Below are 13,719 nucleotides of genomic sequence, written 5' to 3' on the forward strand. Positions count from 1 at the left end.
GCGAGTCAGGGAGTGTCTCCTCTTCCTTCCCACCTGCGCTCCGGCTGCCCGCCTCCAGCGCCCGGCCGCTTCCTCGCCCTTCTCCCTACCGGTGAGAACGCCGACGTTTCCACCGCCTGGAGTTCCCCACAGCTACTTCGGGGCTCAGTACGCATTTCAGGCTTCAAAGGCCACCCTCCCGCGTCCTCTACCCACTCGCTGACCTCAGGCCACGGAGGTTGAGTCGTGCGGACGGCCGGGTGGACCCGGCAGAAACTGATCCTGGGGGCTGGACGCCCCCCTGGGGACCCAGGCACACCCTCAGCCCATACACCCCCACGGTACGCACTGACCAACCTACGCGGCTGGACCCGCCGATGAGGCGACCGCTCCGCTCCCGCCACCGCGGCGACAACGAGGGCTCCGGGCCCTGCGTGCGCGCCCCGCTCCGCCCCGGCCACTTCCCACCCCGAGGCCTGAGGGTGAGTCCGAGAGGGGGCAGGGGGGCTGGATGCGGGGGTACTCACGCTTCCACCGTCCGCGCGGCCAGCCGGAGGGGAAGCTCCGGCCAGCTCGCCTCCGTCGGCCGTGCGCATGCGTCCCGCGTGTGCCTTATTTCTTATCACAATACCAACTGGTGGCTTTACTACGTCCGCGGTCGCTCTCCCCGGTTTTCCTCTTCCTCCGGCTCGGTCTTTCCTCTCGCCGCCTTCTCCCTCCCTCAAGCAACCTCCGCTCTGCCTCCTCCCCGCCCCCTCACTCCCTCCTCCCGGGCCGCACTATCCCGGTCTCGCCTCCCTCTGGCGGCGGCGCGCTCCACTGCGGCGGGGGTCCGGGGGTCGCCCCAGGCTCCAAGCCGGACCCAATCCGCGGCGGGACTGTAGCCCCCTCCTCCGGCCCGGGATTAGGCAGAATCGAGGGTGTGGGCGCGGAGCCGGGCGAGCGCGGAGGTCGTCTGCAAACCCCCCTCTGCGCTCCCTCCGCTTCGGCGCGCGGGGGCCGAGCGAGACTCCGCTGTGCCGGAATGCTTGCTCAGACCTTGTGAATGAAGGAGGGCGGAGGGAGGTGCGAGTGTGAGTGTGCGGGGGGTGCGCCCGGAGCGGAGGGGGTGCTCGCGCCGTGGACTCCCCCGCTTCTGGAGGGCAGCCCCCCTACCTTCTCTCTTTCCCCGGGCTTCTCCTAGCTCTGCCCTCCCCCTCCCCCCCGTGCAGCTTCGTCCCACCCCCGTGCAGCTTCAGCCTCTGCTGGTCCCTCTCTGGAAAGGGGTTCCACGCCCTCTTCCTGCCGCCGATGCCGGACGCCCCACCGGGGTGGGGGTGGGGAGGTGGGGGCTGGCTGGCTCCGGGTTCCGGATCCCGCTGAGACCCCAGGCTGCTGCCTTCCGTCCCCAGGGGCTCCGAAGTCTGGGGGTAGGGAGAGCCCTGGGGGGGGGGGGGTGGGGAACGCTGCCGCCCAGCTCTGCGGGCACAGAGCATCGAGTGTCCCTATACACCCCGCCGCGTGCCCTCGGGAGCGAGGCGCAGGCGGAGGCCGGAGCCCTGCGCCGGAGCTCGGAGGGCTAAACTGAAGCTGGAAGCTGACCTGACACAAAAATAACATCACGTCATTTCCTCCCCGGCCTCCAGAGCTTGCAGACGCTGAGGGCAGGGGAGTGGGAGCGCGAGGTGGGGGCGGAGGCGCGTCGGGGGTAGGCTTGGAGGAAGGGGGTTGAGCGACGCGCTGAGAGCGAGAGTTTGAGAAGCAGGCTCAGGAAGGGTGAGGGCTCCCTCCCGCTTGCATTGACACTGGAAGGAAATGGTCCAGGGAAAAGTAGCTTCGAGGGTCTACTACGGAAAGGGGGTGTCAGGCGAGGCGCCGGCGCCTTTTCCTTGAACGTGCTCAGGCCTCTGGACCTTACCACCCAAACTCTCTGTCCCGCGCCCCCCTGCCCCTTGCTGGCCAGAGCCCCTGCTGGCCGGGCTTGGAGTGGGTCAGTGGGGGTTGGAAGGAGCTGGGGATGCTGGCGTCCCGGTGAGGCCGGGGGTGGGGCGTGGGTGGAGACAATGGTACTCACGGGCATGGGCGAGCTCTGCGCCGCGCAGGCATCCTCTTCCTTGGGCAGGCGTCCCCCTGGGGGCCTAGGCAGTGCCAGAGCTGCCCGGAGCAGGAGCGAGAGGCGGCCTGGCCGCCCCCCATGCCCCCGCGAGAGCCCAGCCGCGGGCAGGGCGCAAGCGGGAAGCAGGAGGGAGAAGTCCGGGTGCCGCTGGGGAGCCCCAGAAGGGGGTCGCTGGAGAAGGTGAGAGAAGAATCGCGCGAGGCCAGAGAGCGTGCTAAAAAGCAGGTTGAGCAGCTTCGGGGCAGCGGGCGCGTCTGCGAGCTGTGCAGGGCCGGCGGCAGGAAGAGCAAAAAAAGTAGGGGGAGAGAAACAAACCCAACACGCCATTAGTGTTGGGTCCAGCTACAGACTGAAAATGTGCTTTTAGTGCCATTTCTACAGCATTTAGAGGCTGTACATTGGGGTGCAAGAGAAGGTCGGCGAGAGCAAAAGGAAAGGCCTTTGGTTAGATTGTCCTTCCCCTTTCTCTCCTTCCCCCGTTCTTCTTCCTCTCCCCTTGCCCTTTCTAACTTGGCTCCCCATTGTCGTTCTTGGGCCAGCTTCAATAACAACCTGGAGCTTGTTGGAAACACAGAATCTGGGACCCTGTCCTGAATATTGCATCAGAATCTGAATGTTAACATTCCCAGGAGTTTCGTGTGCACCTTAAGTATGAGATGCCTCTGTGTTCATATCTCTTGGTTCTTTAGAATCTCCTACGAATGCAACTCTCCTAGTTCACTTAAAAAATTTTTTTTTTTAATGTTTTATTTATTTTTGAGACAGAACATGAGCCGGGGAGGGGCAGAGAGAGAGAGAGCAAGACAGAATCCGAAGCAGGCTCCAGGCTCTGAGCTGTGGGCACAGAGCCCGACGTGGGGCTCAAACTCACCAACCGTGAGATCGTGACTTGAGCCAAAGTCGGACACTTAACTGACTGAGCCACCCAGGCGCCCCACTCCTAGTTCACTTTCACAACTCTTGCTCTCCTCTCTTTCCCTCTCACCTTCCCCACCTCCCAAGGTGCCTGGAGCTCTTCCTGCTGGAGGCACAGAAGTTGGACTTGGTTACTACTAACCAAGTGTCTAGAGACGTGTCTGGGGAGAATTGGATAGTGGCAGAAGACTGAGGGATCCCGGTCTTGGGATGACGGGGCTGGCTCATTTGACTTTGGTCATGCTGGTGAGAGTGGGTGGGATACCAGGACTGTTTTGGGGGCTCATGAGGGCACAGTATGCAGGGCCCCTTTCTGCACCCTATGTATCCATCTTATTCTCAGGAACGCAGGCCTTTCCACCTTCCACTTCTTGCTTAGGGTATCTACAAGGCCAGTGTGAAGGTAAAATTATTGTTATTATTTTCTTTGAAAGTAGAGGGAAGCATTCATTTAGAAGTCAGAAGCCCAGGGTTCTAGACTCAGCCTTGCAACTAACACCACGGCTAACCTTGGGAAAGTCTCTTTATTCTTTGAATTTTTCTACTTCACTTGTGAAGTAAAGGGATTGAAGTCAGTGGTTTTTTAAGGTCACCTGCCTAGTCAGACTCTCATTTTTGAGCTCTTAGAGCTTCTTGGTCCACTAACATTGAGTGAAGTTACGGTCCAGAACCTAACTCAGCCAATCCAAACAGCCCCCTCAAGCAAAACAAAAAGACAGTTTAATCTGTTTGTGAAAAACAAGAGTGGTGGTTGCCAAGAAAAGTGAAGATGGAGGCGAGAGGCAGCGAATAAAAGTGACTGGGTGGCGAGGCGCCGGAGGGGACTAGGCTAGTGGGCGGGAAGGGAGGGAGTCCCAAGGGCGCGGCGGCCGCTCTCCAGGGTCCTGAAGGCGGGAGCGGCCGCGGGCGGCCTCGTGGGCTCGGCGAGGATCCCCCCCACCCCCACCCCCACCCCCGCTTTGTAGTTGCCAGGCCCGGCATGTTTTCTTTGGGCGGTGGAAGTCTTGTGGGAAGCGATTGTCGGGAGGGAGGAGGGAAACCTAGCAACCTATTCTCATTCATGAGCCCCTTTCTTGGAAGCCGCCGAGCTTGTTGGCTGATTTGTCTTTCGGTCGTTTGTATGCGCTCGGGGAGAGAGTGAAGCTTGGTTTGCATTTCCGAGTAAGTTCACACTGTGTCGCTTCCCTTATTACCTTTTCCTGGAGAATGGGGTCTTTCTCCTAGTATTCTCATTGTCCCCGTTCGTTCCTGCTCTCCCCTCCCCCGCTTTCTGGCATCGTGCGTGTATTTTAGGGGTTGGAGCTGAGAGCCCCGGAGGCTTCTGGAGCAGCGCCAACAGCTCACTCGACGCAGGGGGAAATGAGAAATTTGGAAAACGCTCAGAGCCGCCGGCCTTGCCTTGGCGCCCAGCATTCGTCATTCAGGGGAGGAGGGCAGAGGACGAACCCCTTGGTCTGGGGGTTGGGCTGGGGGCTCAGTCGGCGCCAAGTGAGCTCAGACGCCGCCGCCAGCTGGACCTGGGCGGGTCTCAGGGTCTCAGCTAACTTCGTGCGCACCTGCCAGTTACGGCTGGCCGGTGGCCGGCCGTGGCAGTGTATGCCTCCAGCGCTCAGCTGGATGGCAGCAGAAACCTAACCGGAGGAGGGCACAGGGTCCCGAAGGACCCTGTGCAAAGGAAGTCAAGAAAGAACCGGGTCAGTCCCTGGTTACCCAGAGCTTGAGTAAGCCCACCCACGACCTTTCCCGACCAACCTTCATTTGAGGGCTTGAACTAAGTTTAAACTGCTGAAAATGAGCAGCAGGCACGCTTCTGCGATGCATGCCCCACTCCTAGGGGCCTGAAGGAAGCCTCTTGGGACATCCATGGGTCCCAGAATTTGTGTCTCAAGTTCATATTTTCAAATGGTCTTGTGAGAATGTCTGAACCTGTAACCTGACCCTTCCCTCTTCTCCCCTTCCAAGTCCTTCTTCTTGGGTCGTTTGCAACCCCCTCCCCCCCCCCAAGTTCGCTTCATTAGGCATTTTGCTTCGGTCCTTTGCTTCAAGACAGAGACGCTTGTGAGGGAAAATAGTGGAAATGTTCAGGCAGAATAAAAGTCTGAAACTCAGCCGCAGAAACACAAAGCCCGGCTCCACTGCTCCTTTGGAGACATTCAGCTTTTACCCTTCCCTGCACTGGTCTTTTCTCTCAGGATCAGCAGCCTGCCCTCCAATGCTGGCTGGTGTCTGGAGTCACAGGGAGTCTGGGGAGGGACCGCTGGCTTCTCTAACAAGCAGGGATGTGAAGCATGATAGGTGTAGGGTGCTGAAATCTGACTTCCTCTGGCCCTCCTGGCAAGGACAGAGCTCTGGGAGTATTAGTGTAGCCACAAAATTCGATCTGAGACGAGTTATCTGAGGAAAGACCTTCACCTGCCCGCAGTACTCTAGAGATCCCTGTCTTCCTGTTAGGCCAGATTCTAGATGACAGTCAGACCATTTCACTAATATTACCCGCAAAATGGAATCATCTTGGAATCTGTATTCTTGGAAGCACTGCTCCTTAGGGATCCAAAAGACTTAGGGAATACTTTATGAAGATCGAATGTCCATTTCCCTAATTAATCATATTGGCTATTGAACCATGTCGAGGAAAACATCACCACATCCAAATCAATATATGCAAAGTGTCATCCCTTTAGAAGGCAAATTGAAAATTTTTATTCCCCCCTAAATAGCATCGCTTCATAAAAGAAACATCCATGGCAAGATTAAACTACTTTTAACGAAAAATTTCTGAGAGGCTTTAGAATAAAAATCACAGTTAGAATGGAATTTGAAATTGATTTAGTTTTATAAGATGATCTATTTTTTTCCCCTGGATTCTTTTTTTTTCTCTTCAAAATTCTGTTTTGGTGTGGTTTGACTATATTGTATATTTTTTTTTATGCTATTTGGAGAGACAGTTCCTCCACTTGGATCCAAGAATCTGATTGACAGCGATTTAAAGCTATAATGGCAAGTCTTTGCTTGTGCTGACTACAAACCATGTTAACCGACTGCGCCACCCAGGCGCCCCCCTTTTTTTTTTTTTAATTTTTTTTTTCAACGTTTATTTATTTTTGGGACAGAGAGAGACAGAGCATGAACGGGGGAGGGGCAGAGAGAGAGGGAGACACAGTTCATACATTCTTTTAATAACTTTTTAAGTGGATCTATGCTTAGGGCTTCTATGGAGGTGTTATAAGTAAGTATCGTATAATGGAACATTGATAGTGACGAAGGCGGGGCTAGGAACAGAAGTGGAGGGGACCAGAAATGAGGACTACTTAGGTGACATGGATGCCTGGGGAAGGGACTCACTGCAGGTTCTGTCTGCTCAGTTCCTTCAGAGACACCTGGGCCCTCTGCCTCCTGCTGATGTTGTCAACCACAGGAGGAGCTTAGGATAGGAGGTGGGTCTTTATTTGAATATACAGTCTATCCATATATTTATTGGCATTATATGCAAAGCTGAACTCTTGATTTTCCCCTCCAAACTTTCTTCTCCATCTCCGTGAATGGCAACTTGATCATTTTCGTTTAGGTCAAAAACATTGGAGTATCCCTGACTTCTCTCTTTCTTTCATACACTTCAGCAAACTCCCAACTGCTTCTTATATTCGTAGGTATCACTCTGTGTTGTAGGTTGAATTGGGTCTCCTCCCAAAATCATATGTTGAAGTTCTGAACCCAGTACCCCAGAGTATGACCTTGTTTAAAAATAGGGTGGTAGCAGATATAATTAGTTAAGATGAGGCATGTTAGAATGGCGTAGGCCCCTAACCCAGTATGACTGGTGTAAAATAAAAGGCAGAAATTTGGACAGAGACACACACACACACAGGGAGAATTCCACGTGAAAACGAAAGTAGAGATCGGGGTGATGCATCTACAAGCCAAGGAATGCCAAAGATTGCCAGCAAACCATCAGAAACGAGGAAGAGGCATGGAACAGATTCTCTCTCAGAAGAAATCTGGCCACAAGACTGAAACACAGAAACCCTTCCTCAGTTTCCAGCCTGTTGGCCTGCTCTGCGGATTTCAGACTTGCCAGCCAACACAACTGAATGAGTCAATTCCTTAAGATAAATCTCCCTCTCTCTCTCCCTCTCCTCCTCCTTCTCCCTTTCTCCTCCCTCCCCTCCCCCCTTCTCCCTGTCTCATAATCTACCTATCACCTATATATCCTATAGTTTCTGGTTCCCTGGAGAACCTGGACTAGTACTCTCTGGTACAGGTCTTAACCATCATTCACCTGGACTGTTGGGTTATCCTCCTAGCTGGTATTTCTATTTCCCCTTTGTCTCATTTTGCCTCATGTTGCCTCATATTCCCTTAATACTGAAGCCAGGATTTTTCTTTAAAATGTAGGTCAGGTTAGGTCACTCTGTAACTCCAAACTTCGTATTGGCTTCTTATTTCAGAGTAAAACCTAGCCCTCAAGGCACGACATGAACAGTCGCATCCTACCACGAAGGTTTCCTCTTCCTATACAGCTAGTCTTGCAATATTGGTTTTCCATAGCACTTCTTACTGTTTGACATACTATATGTTTACTTCTCTATTTGTGTGACGAACGCAGTAACTTTTTGTTTTTTGTTCATTGCTGTCTGAATAGGGTCTAGAGCACTGCTTGGACCTTAACAAAGTGCTCGGTAAATATTTGTTGGACAAATGAATGAAAAAAACAAACATAAATATTAATCACTCATAGAAAGGGGTGCAAGTCTGACACACGCTACCACATGGATGAACCTTGAAAACATTATGCCAATTGAAAGAAGCTGGACACAAAAGGACAAATATTATGTGATTCCACTTATATGAGGTACTAAAAATAGGCAAGTTCATGCAGCTAGAAAGTAGCATAGTGGTTACCAGGGGCTGGGAGGAGAGGAGAATGGAGAGTCACTGTATAATGGATGCAGAGTGTCTGCGTTGATAGAAGAGTTCTGGTAATAGACAGCGGTGTTGGGTCTACAACCTTGTGAATGTATTTAATGTCACTGAATCACACACTTCACGATGGTTGCAATGGTAAATTATTTTGTTATTGATATTTTACCACAGTTGAAAAGAAAACATTAAAAACTCTTCAAGATGTGAGCTCAGAGGAGCCCGAGAATGTCCACCCAGTGGGGAAAAATGGCGAAGTGAATCAGTCCTGATTCTGCCAGAGTTTTCACCCATCTCTTGGGGTTCTCTCGTTTTGATTTCTGCTGCCACCAGCTAAAAGTGTTTCAAGGTAGGCATTGCCAACTTTCATTCTATTCTACAATGTAGTGGGGCTTAGACTGTAATATGTAGAAGTAGGATGAGAATAGCTGAAGCAGGGTCCAAGAAAAGTCTTGTAAGCCACTCATTTATTCATCTTTTCAGCATTTGTCACATGTGTCTCAAGTACCAGGCACTGTCCTAGATGCTCTGCGGTCAAAGTGAGTCAGGAAGAAGATGACCTGCTGTTAGAGTGTGGTGAATAAGGGGATAGTAAGAATCCGTGTAGACTTGCCCCATGGAGGGCAAGTAAGTCACGGCAAGGATTTTGGATTTTATTTTAAAAGCAGTGTTAAGTCACTGAAAGGTTTTAAGCAAGAGAGTGACATGCACTGATTTATATTTTTAAAAGACTCCTTTGGTGCTTTGTGTTGGAGTGAATTGGAAGGGGACACACACGGGCATAGTGAAACAGGAGGCTTGGCGATGGTCCAAGTGAAAGAAGATGATGACTTAGACAGTAATGGGAATAAAATACAGAGAAACGGATAGACTGAAATATTTTAGAGAGAATTAATTGCATTTCAGGTGGATTGAAGTGCAGGCTGAGAAAAAGGGAATTAAAGATAATACCCAGGTTTTCTGAGTTGAGCAGTTGGGTGGCTTGCTGAATTGAGGAAGATGGGGAGGGAAATCAAGAATCCTGGTAAACACATTTCTTAGATGCCTATGATGGCATCTAATGGAGATGTTAAGCAGGCTACTGTAAAAGAGACTTGGGCTCAGGGTAGAGGTCTGGGTGGGAGTCTAGGAGATGTAAATTTAGGAGTTATTGGCATAATATGGTATTTAAAGCTGTTGGAATTGGGTAGGATTTCTAGAAAGAGATGAAAAGATAGAACAAGATTGAGTCAATTTAAGGAATTTGAACCATGTCCAGATGGAAATGGGGAGTCATTGACAAAACTTAATCAGGGAGTTCACAGGATCAGGTTTGTATTGTAGAAGGATCTCTCTGTCCTCTGGTGTTACTTAGAGGCAGGCATGATTGGAAAGAGGGATCAGGAAAGATGCTGTTGCAATAATTTTTTGGGAAATGATCTAGAAAAGCATTCAGTGGGATGGAGATAACTAGATGAACAGATCAAGAGATACTTTTGAATAGTGTGAACAAAACCTGGGGATTGATTAGAGGTGGGAATGAGAGCAAGGGCAAGGTTATGCCTCCCAAATTTCAGTTCAAAACCAGATGGATAAGGTGCCATTTTACTGAGATCGAGAACTTAGGAGACGAAGAGCTTGGGGAAGGGTAAAGACATATTGTTAATTTTGAAGTACTTACTAGACACGTAAATCTAGATGGTCAGTAGACTTTTGTAAATTCATGTGTGAGCTGTAGGAGACCCAGCTGAGTGGACTCATCAGTCCATAAGCTGTCTCAGAGCCTTTGACACTGCTCAGATTAGCCAGGGATGATGAGTCCAGTGAGAAGAGAAAAGGGCCAAGGATGGAAACCTAGGGAACTTCCAATATTTCAGTCAATAAAGGGAGAGGAGTTTGCAAAAGAGGCCGAAAGAGGGCAGCCACGGAAGTAGAAGGAAACAAGGCAAAAGGGACATTCTCTGTTATATTCTAGACACTGGCTATTTCTTTCTGTGAACCCCACAAGCAGGTATTGGCCTCATCTCCCTTTTACAAAACACTATATTGGGACTCAGGTGAAATAACTTGGCCCAAGACACTTATCTAGAAAATAACAGAAGGTTGAAGGAATTTAAACAAAACCTTGGAGTATCCAGTGACTAACTACCCTTTGATCTTAAGCAAAAGGAGTGAATCATGTGTGTGCATGCTCGCACATACGTATATTTGTATAGACATAGCCTGTCTCTGGGAGGTTCCAAAGCCGCTGGTAAGACTGAAGAGTGGTTGCCTCGGGTGGATCAGGGAGTGGTGGTTGGCCACTGGCCAGATGGATGTACTATATTGTGTACACTTTTATGCTCTGTATTATTGTCATAGAGTCTGTACTAAAGAGTTTGGCTCCACCCCCTTTTTTCATGCTTGATTGATGGCTGACAGCTTTCAGTCCCCACTACTCTTCTTCCCTTTTGCCCCACATCTGGGCAACCTGATGGGACAGCCTAGATGCTTCCTCCTTTGGCACCTGCAGGACCTTCCCGCGGTGCAAGTCCTGGCTCTTGCAGAGCAGAACCCTCAATTCCCACCTTACCATGAAGTCCCAAGCCACTCTCCTTCTGCTCTCTTAAGCCATTTGGACCTGTTAGCATCCTGCCCTGCTCTCCTCGGAGGGTCTCATTATGTGAATAATAAACATTTCTACGCTCTCTTGGTGTTCGTGTGGCCTCATTGGTCTGGACGTCTGAACCAAATTTGGGGGGTGTGTTGGGGGGAGGGCCCATTCTGCCTGTGTCACAGCTGTAAGGCTGGACTAGTCTAATTCTGAATTTTCTAGTTCAAAAATATAAATTAACTAAAATGTTTTTATTTTCTTATTTTATTGTTTTATTTTTATTTATTTATTTTTTAACGAAAACATTTTTAAATGGTGGGAATAAAAAAGGTCCATGTACCAAAGTCCGAAGATTTTAAGATCTATGTGGGCCTTCTCCGCCATCTTTCTTGTTTGTTAGCTCATTAAAAAAACTGGAAAAGAAAAAAAAAAAAACTAAACTAAACTAAAACCTGTGCTCTTCCTTCCATGCTCTTCCATATCTCTAGAGATCAGGAAGGGGATTATTATTACGTAAAATATCAGAAAATTGAAAAGAAAAATTCCAAATGAATTTTTGAAGCTTTAGTGATGTGTTATGGGCTCTCCAGCTCTATAAAAATTTCATTTGTCCAATTTACTCTATTTTAAAAAATAATGGATGCTTACAATTAAAAAAACATCTATATGTGTGTATGTTGGTATGTATATACATATACATTTGTGTATATGTGTGTATACACACACACACACACACACACACACACACACACACATATCCAAGCAAGCTATTCCTAGGGAATAGTAAGCAGTACTCTAAGAAAATCCCAATTATATTTTGTATACTTATTTTTATCATAAAATAATTGCCATGTTTTACCCCAATGTACAAACACAAAATGTTCTCATACATGCGTCTCATTACTCACCACGCCCCATCCTTACAGCTATTTGATGAGGAAACTACAGACCAGTGAGCTCAGATGATTTGTTAGGACTGGTAGGGAGCAGAACTGGGCCACCGACCAATGCCTCCGACTGCCATACTTCTTGACCCACATCCAGGAGACATGGTCATTATTTACTGATGTCAGTCATGATGATTGACAAAGACAGTAATTGAAGACAGTGATACTGTTGATCCATATCCCTGAATGCCCCTGATAGCCGCTAATTGTAGTTAAATGCCCTTGACCACATGATTTCTCTTAGACCAAAATTCCAATTTCCCCTCCTCGTCACACCCAGCAAGTAATGAGAATACCATGACCTTTAGGCTTCCAAGCTGCCATTGGAGATCGAATTACTGACGTCTCTAGGCACTGGCTCAGTTAATCACATGGCTGCTGATTCTCTACTTTCCGTAGTAATACAGTTAGTTTGTTGAGGTCCTAAAAGGACAATACAGCTTTTGTAATAGCCTGATTTACCTAAAACTTCAGAACAGTATTTTGAGTCCTAACAGAGAAGCCCTAACATTTTAGCCAGTAAAGAATAACACATCAAGTGAAGGCTTTAGGAGAATGTGCCTCACGTAGTATCAGACACCTTTCCTAAGTTAAATCCATGGAGTACAGAATATTGTTATTCTGGAATGAAATACAATACAGTCGAAACCCTGTATAATTTATAAAGTTTCTCTTTAATTATTTATTTTTTTCAAGGAAGCTTGTAATCTTCACGCAGCCAAGCTTTCCACAATGATTGACCAAGTCTAATAAACTTGTAAATCATACATTTATTAATTTCACTTCATATGCAGTTTCTCTTCAGCGGATATAGAACAGGTTAACAAGGGTTCATATTGTAATAGTTCGTCCTAAGGCTTTTCAAGGATTGATGTCAGTAACTATGAGAAATGAAAAACACTTTCATCAAAATCCTATGAGTTGGTAGAAGCAAACAAGCTTGGAAAACGCAAGCGTGAGAACTGCAGGGGACAGGGCTGCTCATATAATTAAAAGTCTTCTTTTTCTTTTTAATTAATTTTTTTTCTTTTTTTTTTTTAAATTTTTTTTTCAACGTTTATTTATTTTTGGGACAGAGAGAGACAGAGCATGAACGGGGGAGGGGCAGAGAGAGAGGGAGACACAGAATCGGAAACAGGCTCCAGGCTCTGAGCCATCAGCCCAGAGCCCGACGCGGGGCTCGAACTCACGGACCGCGAGATCGTGACCTGGCTGAAGTCGGACGCTTAACCGACTGTGCCACCCAGGCGCCCCTAATTAATTTTTTTTCTTAGACGGAGAGAGACAGAGTGCAAGCAGGGGAGGGGCAGAGGGAAAGGGAGAGACAATCTGAAACAGGCTCCAGGCTCCGGGCCGTCAGCACAGAGCCCGATGTGGGGCTTGAACCCATGAACTGTGAGGTCGTGACCTGAGCCAAAGTTGGATGCTTAATAGACTGAGCCACCCACGTGCCACCAAAGTCTTGTTTTTCTTAAGTTGTCTGTATATAAAAGTTTCCAACACTGCCACCATTTGAATCCTAACATTTCCCCTGGGCTCGGTTGCTCCACTAAGGTGCTTAGTGGAAAGAAGGGAGAAGAGAGGTGAAAGCACAGAGCAGGGAAAGGCCGTGGTTGGAGGAAGGGGTGGCAGTCAGGAGAGGGAGGTTCTACCAGCCCTTTCCCTTGTAACTTTGAATAAGTCTGTGCTCATCTGGGCTGTACTTTCTTTTTCTGTACAGAGAGGTTTAGTGAAGATGGTCTCTAACAGCTGATTTCTGGGTTCAGTGTGCGTGCCCCTTTCTGACACATAATCACTTTCCATTGTCCTCTCTTGGGACTCCCTTCCCAACACACGTAAACGTGTACACACAACACACACACACACACACACACACACACACACACACACACATACAACCGTGTACCTTAGAGCAGAGAAGCAGAGCAGAATCCAGAGGGAGTTCTGGAGCCAGCATGCCTCCCCAGGTGAACGCTTTTCAACATCCCCACTGTGACTCCCCCAGCTCGCTTAATTAAATTACAACATCCTCCAAAACAGTTTCTGCCTTGGAGTCTGCACAGCGCCTGAGTCCACTCTGATCTGCTGCCCCCCCCGCAGAAACACTGATCTTTCTAAGAGGCAAATACAGTCATGTTACTCCCCTCCCTCTAACCATTCACTGGCTCCTCATTTCTGTATAGGTCCTAATATGGCATGTAGACCTTTTGTGATTTGATCCGTACTCTGTTTACTTACTCACTTTTCTTTCTCACTATTACTTTGTACTCAAAGCTCCAATCATGTTAAAGTTC

The 13,719-nt window shown here is 48.9% G+C and overlaps 1 protein-coding gene and 1 long non-coding RNA gene across 6 annotated transcripts in view; one reads left to right on the plus strand and one right to left on the minus strand.

The window, feature by feature from the left end:
- The window catches only part of RGS20 (regulator of G protein signaling 20), an 84,962-nt gene that overhangs the window by 56,616 nt on the left and 14,627 nt on the right, over positions 1-13,719 (minus strand). Inside the window, exon 2 of one of the 4 annotated variants that reach the window (XM_040487790.1) lies at positions 2,033-2,335. The exons of 1 other annotated variant lie outside the window; for it this stretch is intronic. In XM_040487790.1, the coding sequence (XP_040343724.1) occupies positions 2,033-2,335 (303 nt within the window). Of the gene's footprint in view, positions 1-506; positions 692-2,032; positions 2,336-13,719 lie in introns of those variants that run through there. 2 more of the 4 variants (XM_040487792.1, XM_040487794.1) reach the window with 2 other exon arrangements.
- LOC121038265 (uncharacterized) lies at positions 2,155-12,527 on the plus strand. 2 transcript variants are annotated; one of them, XR_005794271.1, is made up of 3 exons: positions 2,155-2,254; positions 8,081-8,255; positions 12,502-12,527. It is a non-coding gene; the product is annotated as an uncharacterized LOC121038265 (long non-coding RNA). The 2 variants fall into 2 exon arrangements; XR_005794272.1 differs by lacking the exon at positions 2,155-2,254 and adding an exon at positions 6,184-6,423.

This window comes from Herpailurus yagouaroundi, unplaced genomic scaffold, assembly GCF_014898765.1.
Source record: "Herpailurus yagouaroundi ecotype Mexico unplaced genomic scaffold, PumYag 165, whole genome shotgun sequence".
Classification (NCBI taxonomy): Eukaryota; Metazoa; Chordata; class Mammalia; order Carnivora; family Felidae; genus Herpailurus; species Herpailurus yagouaroundi.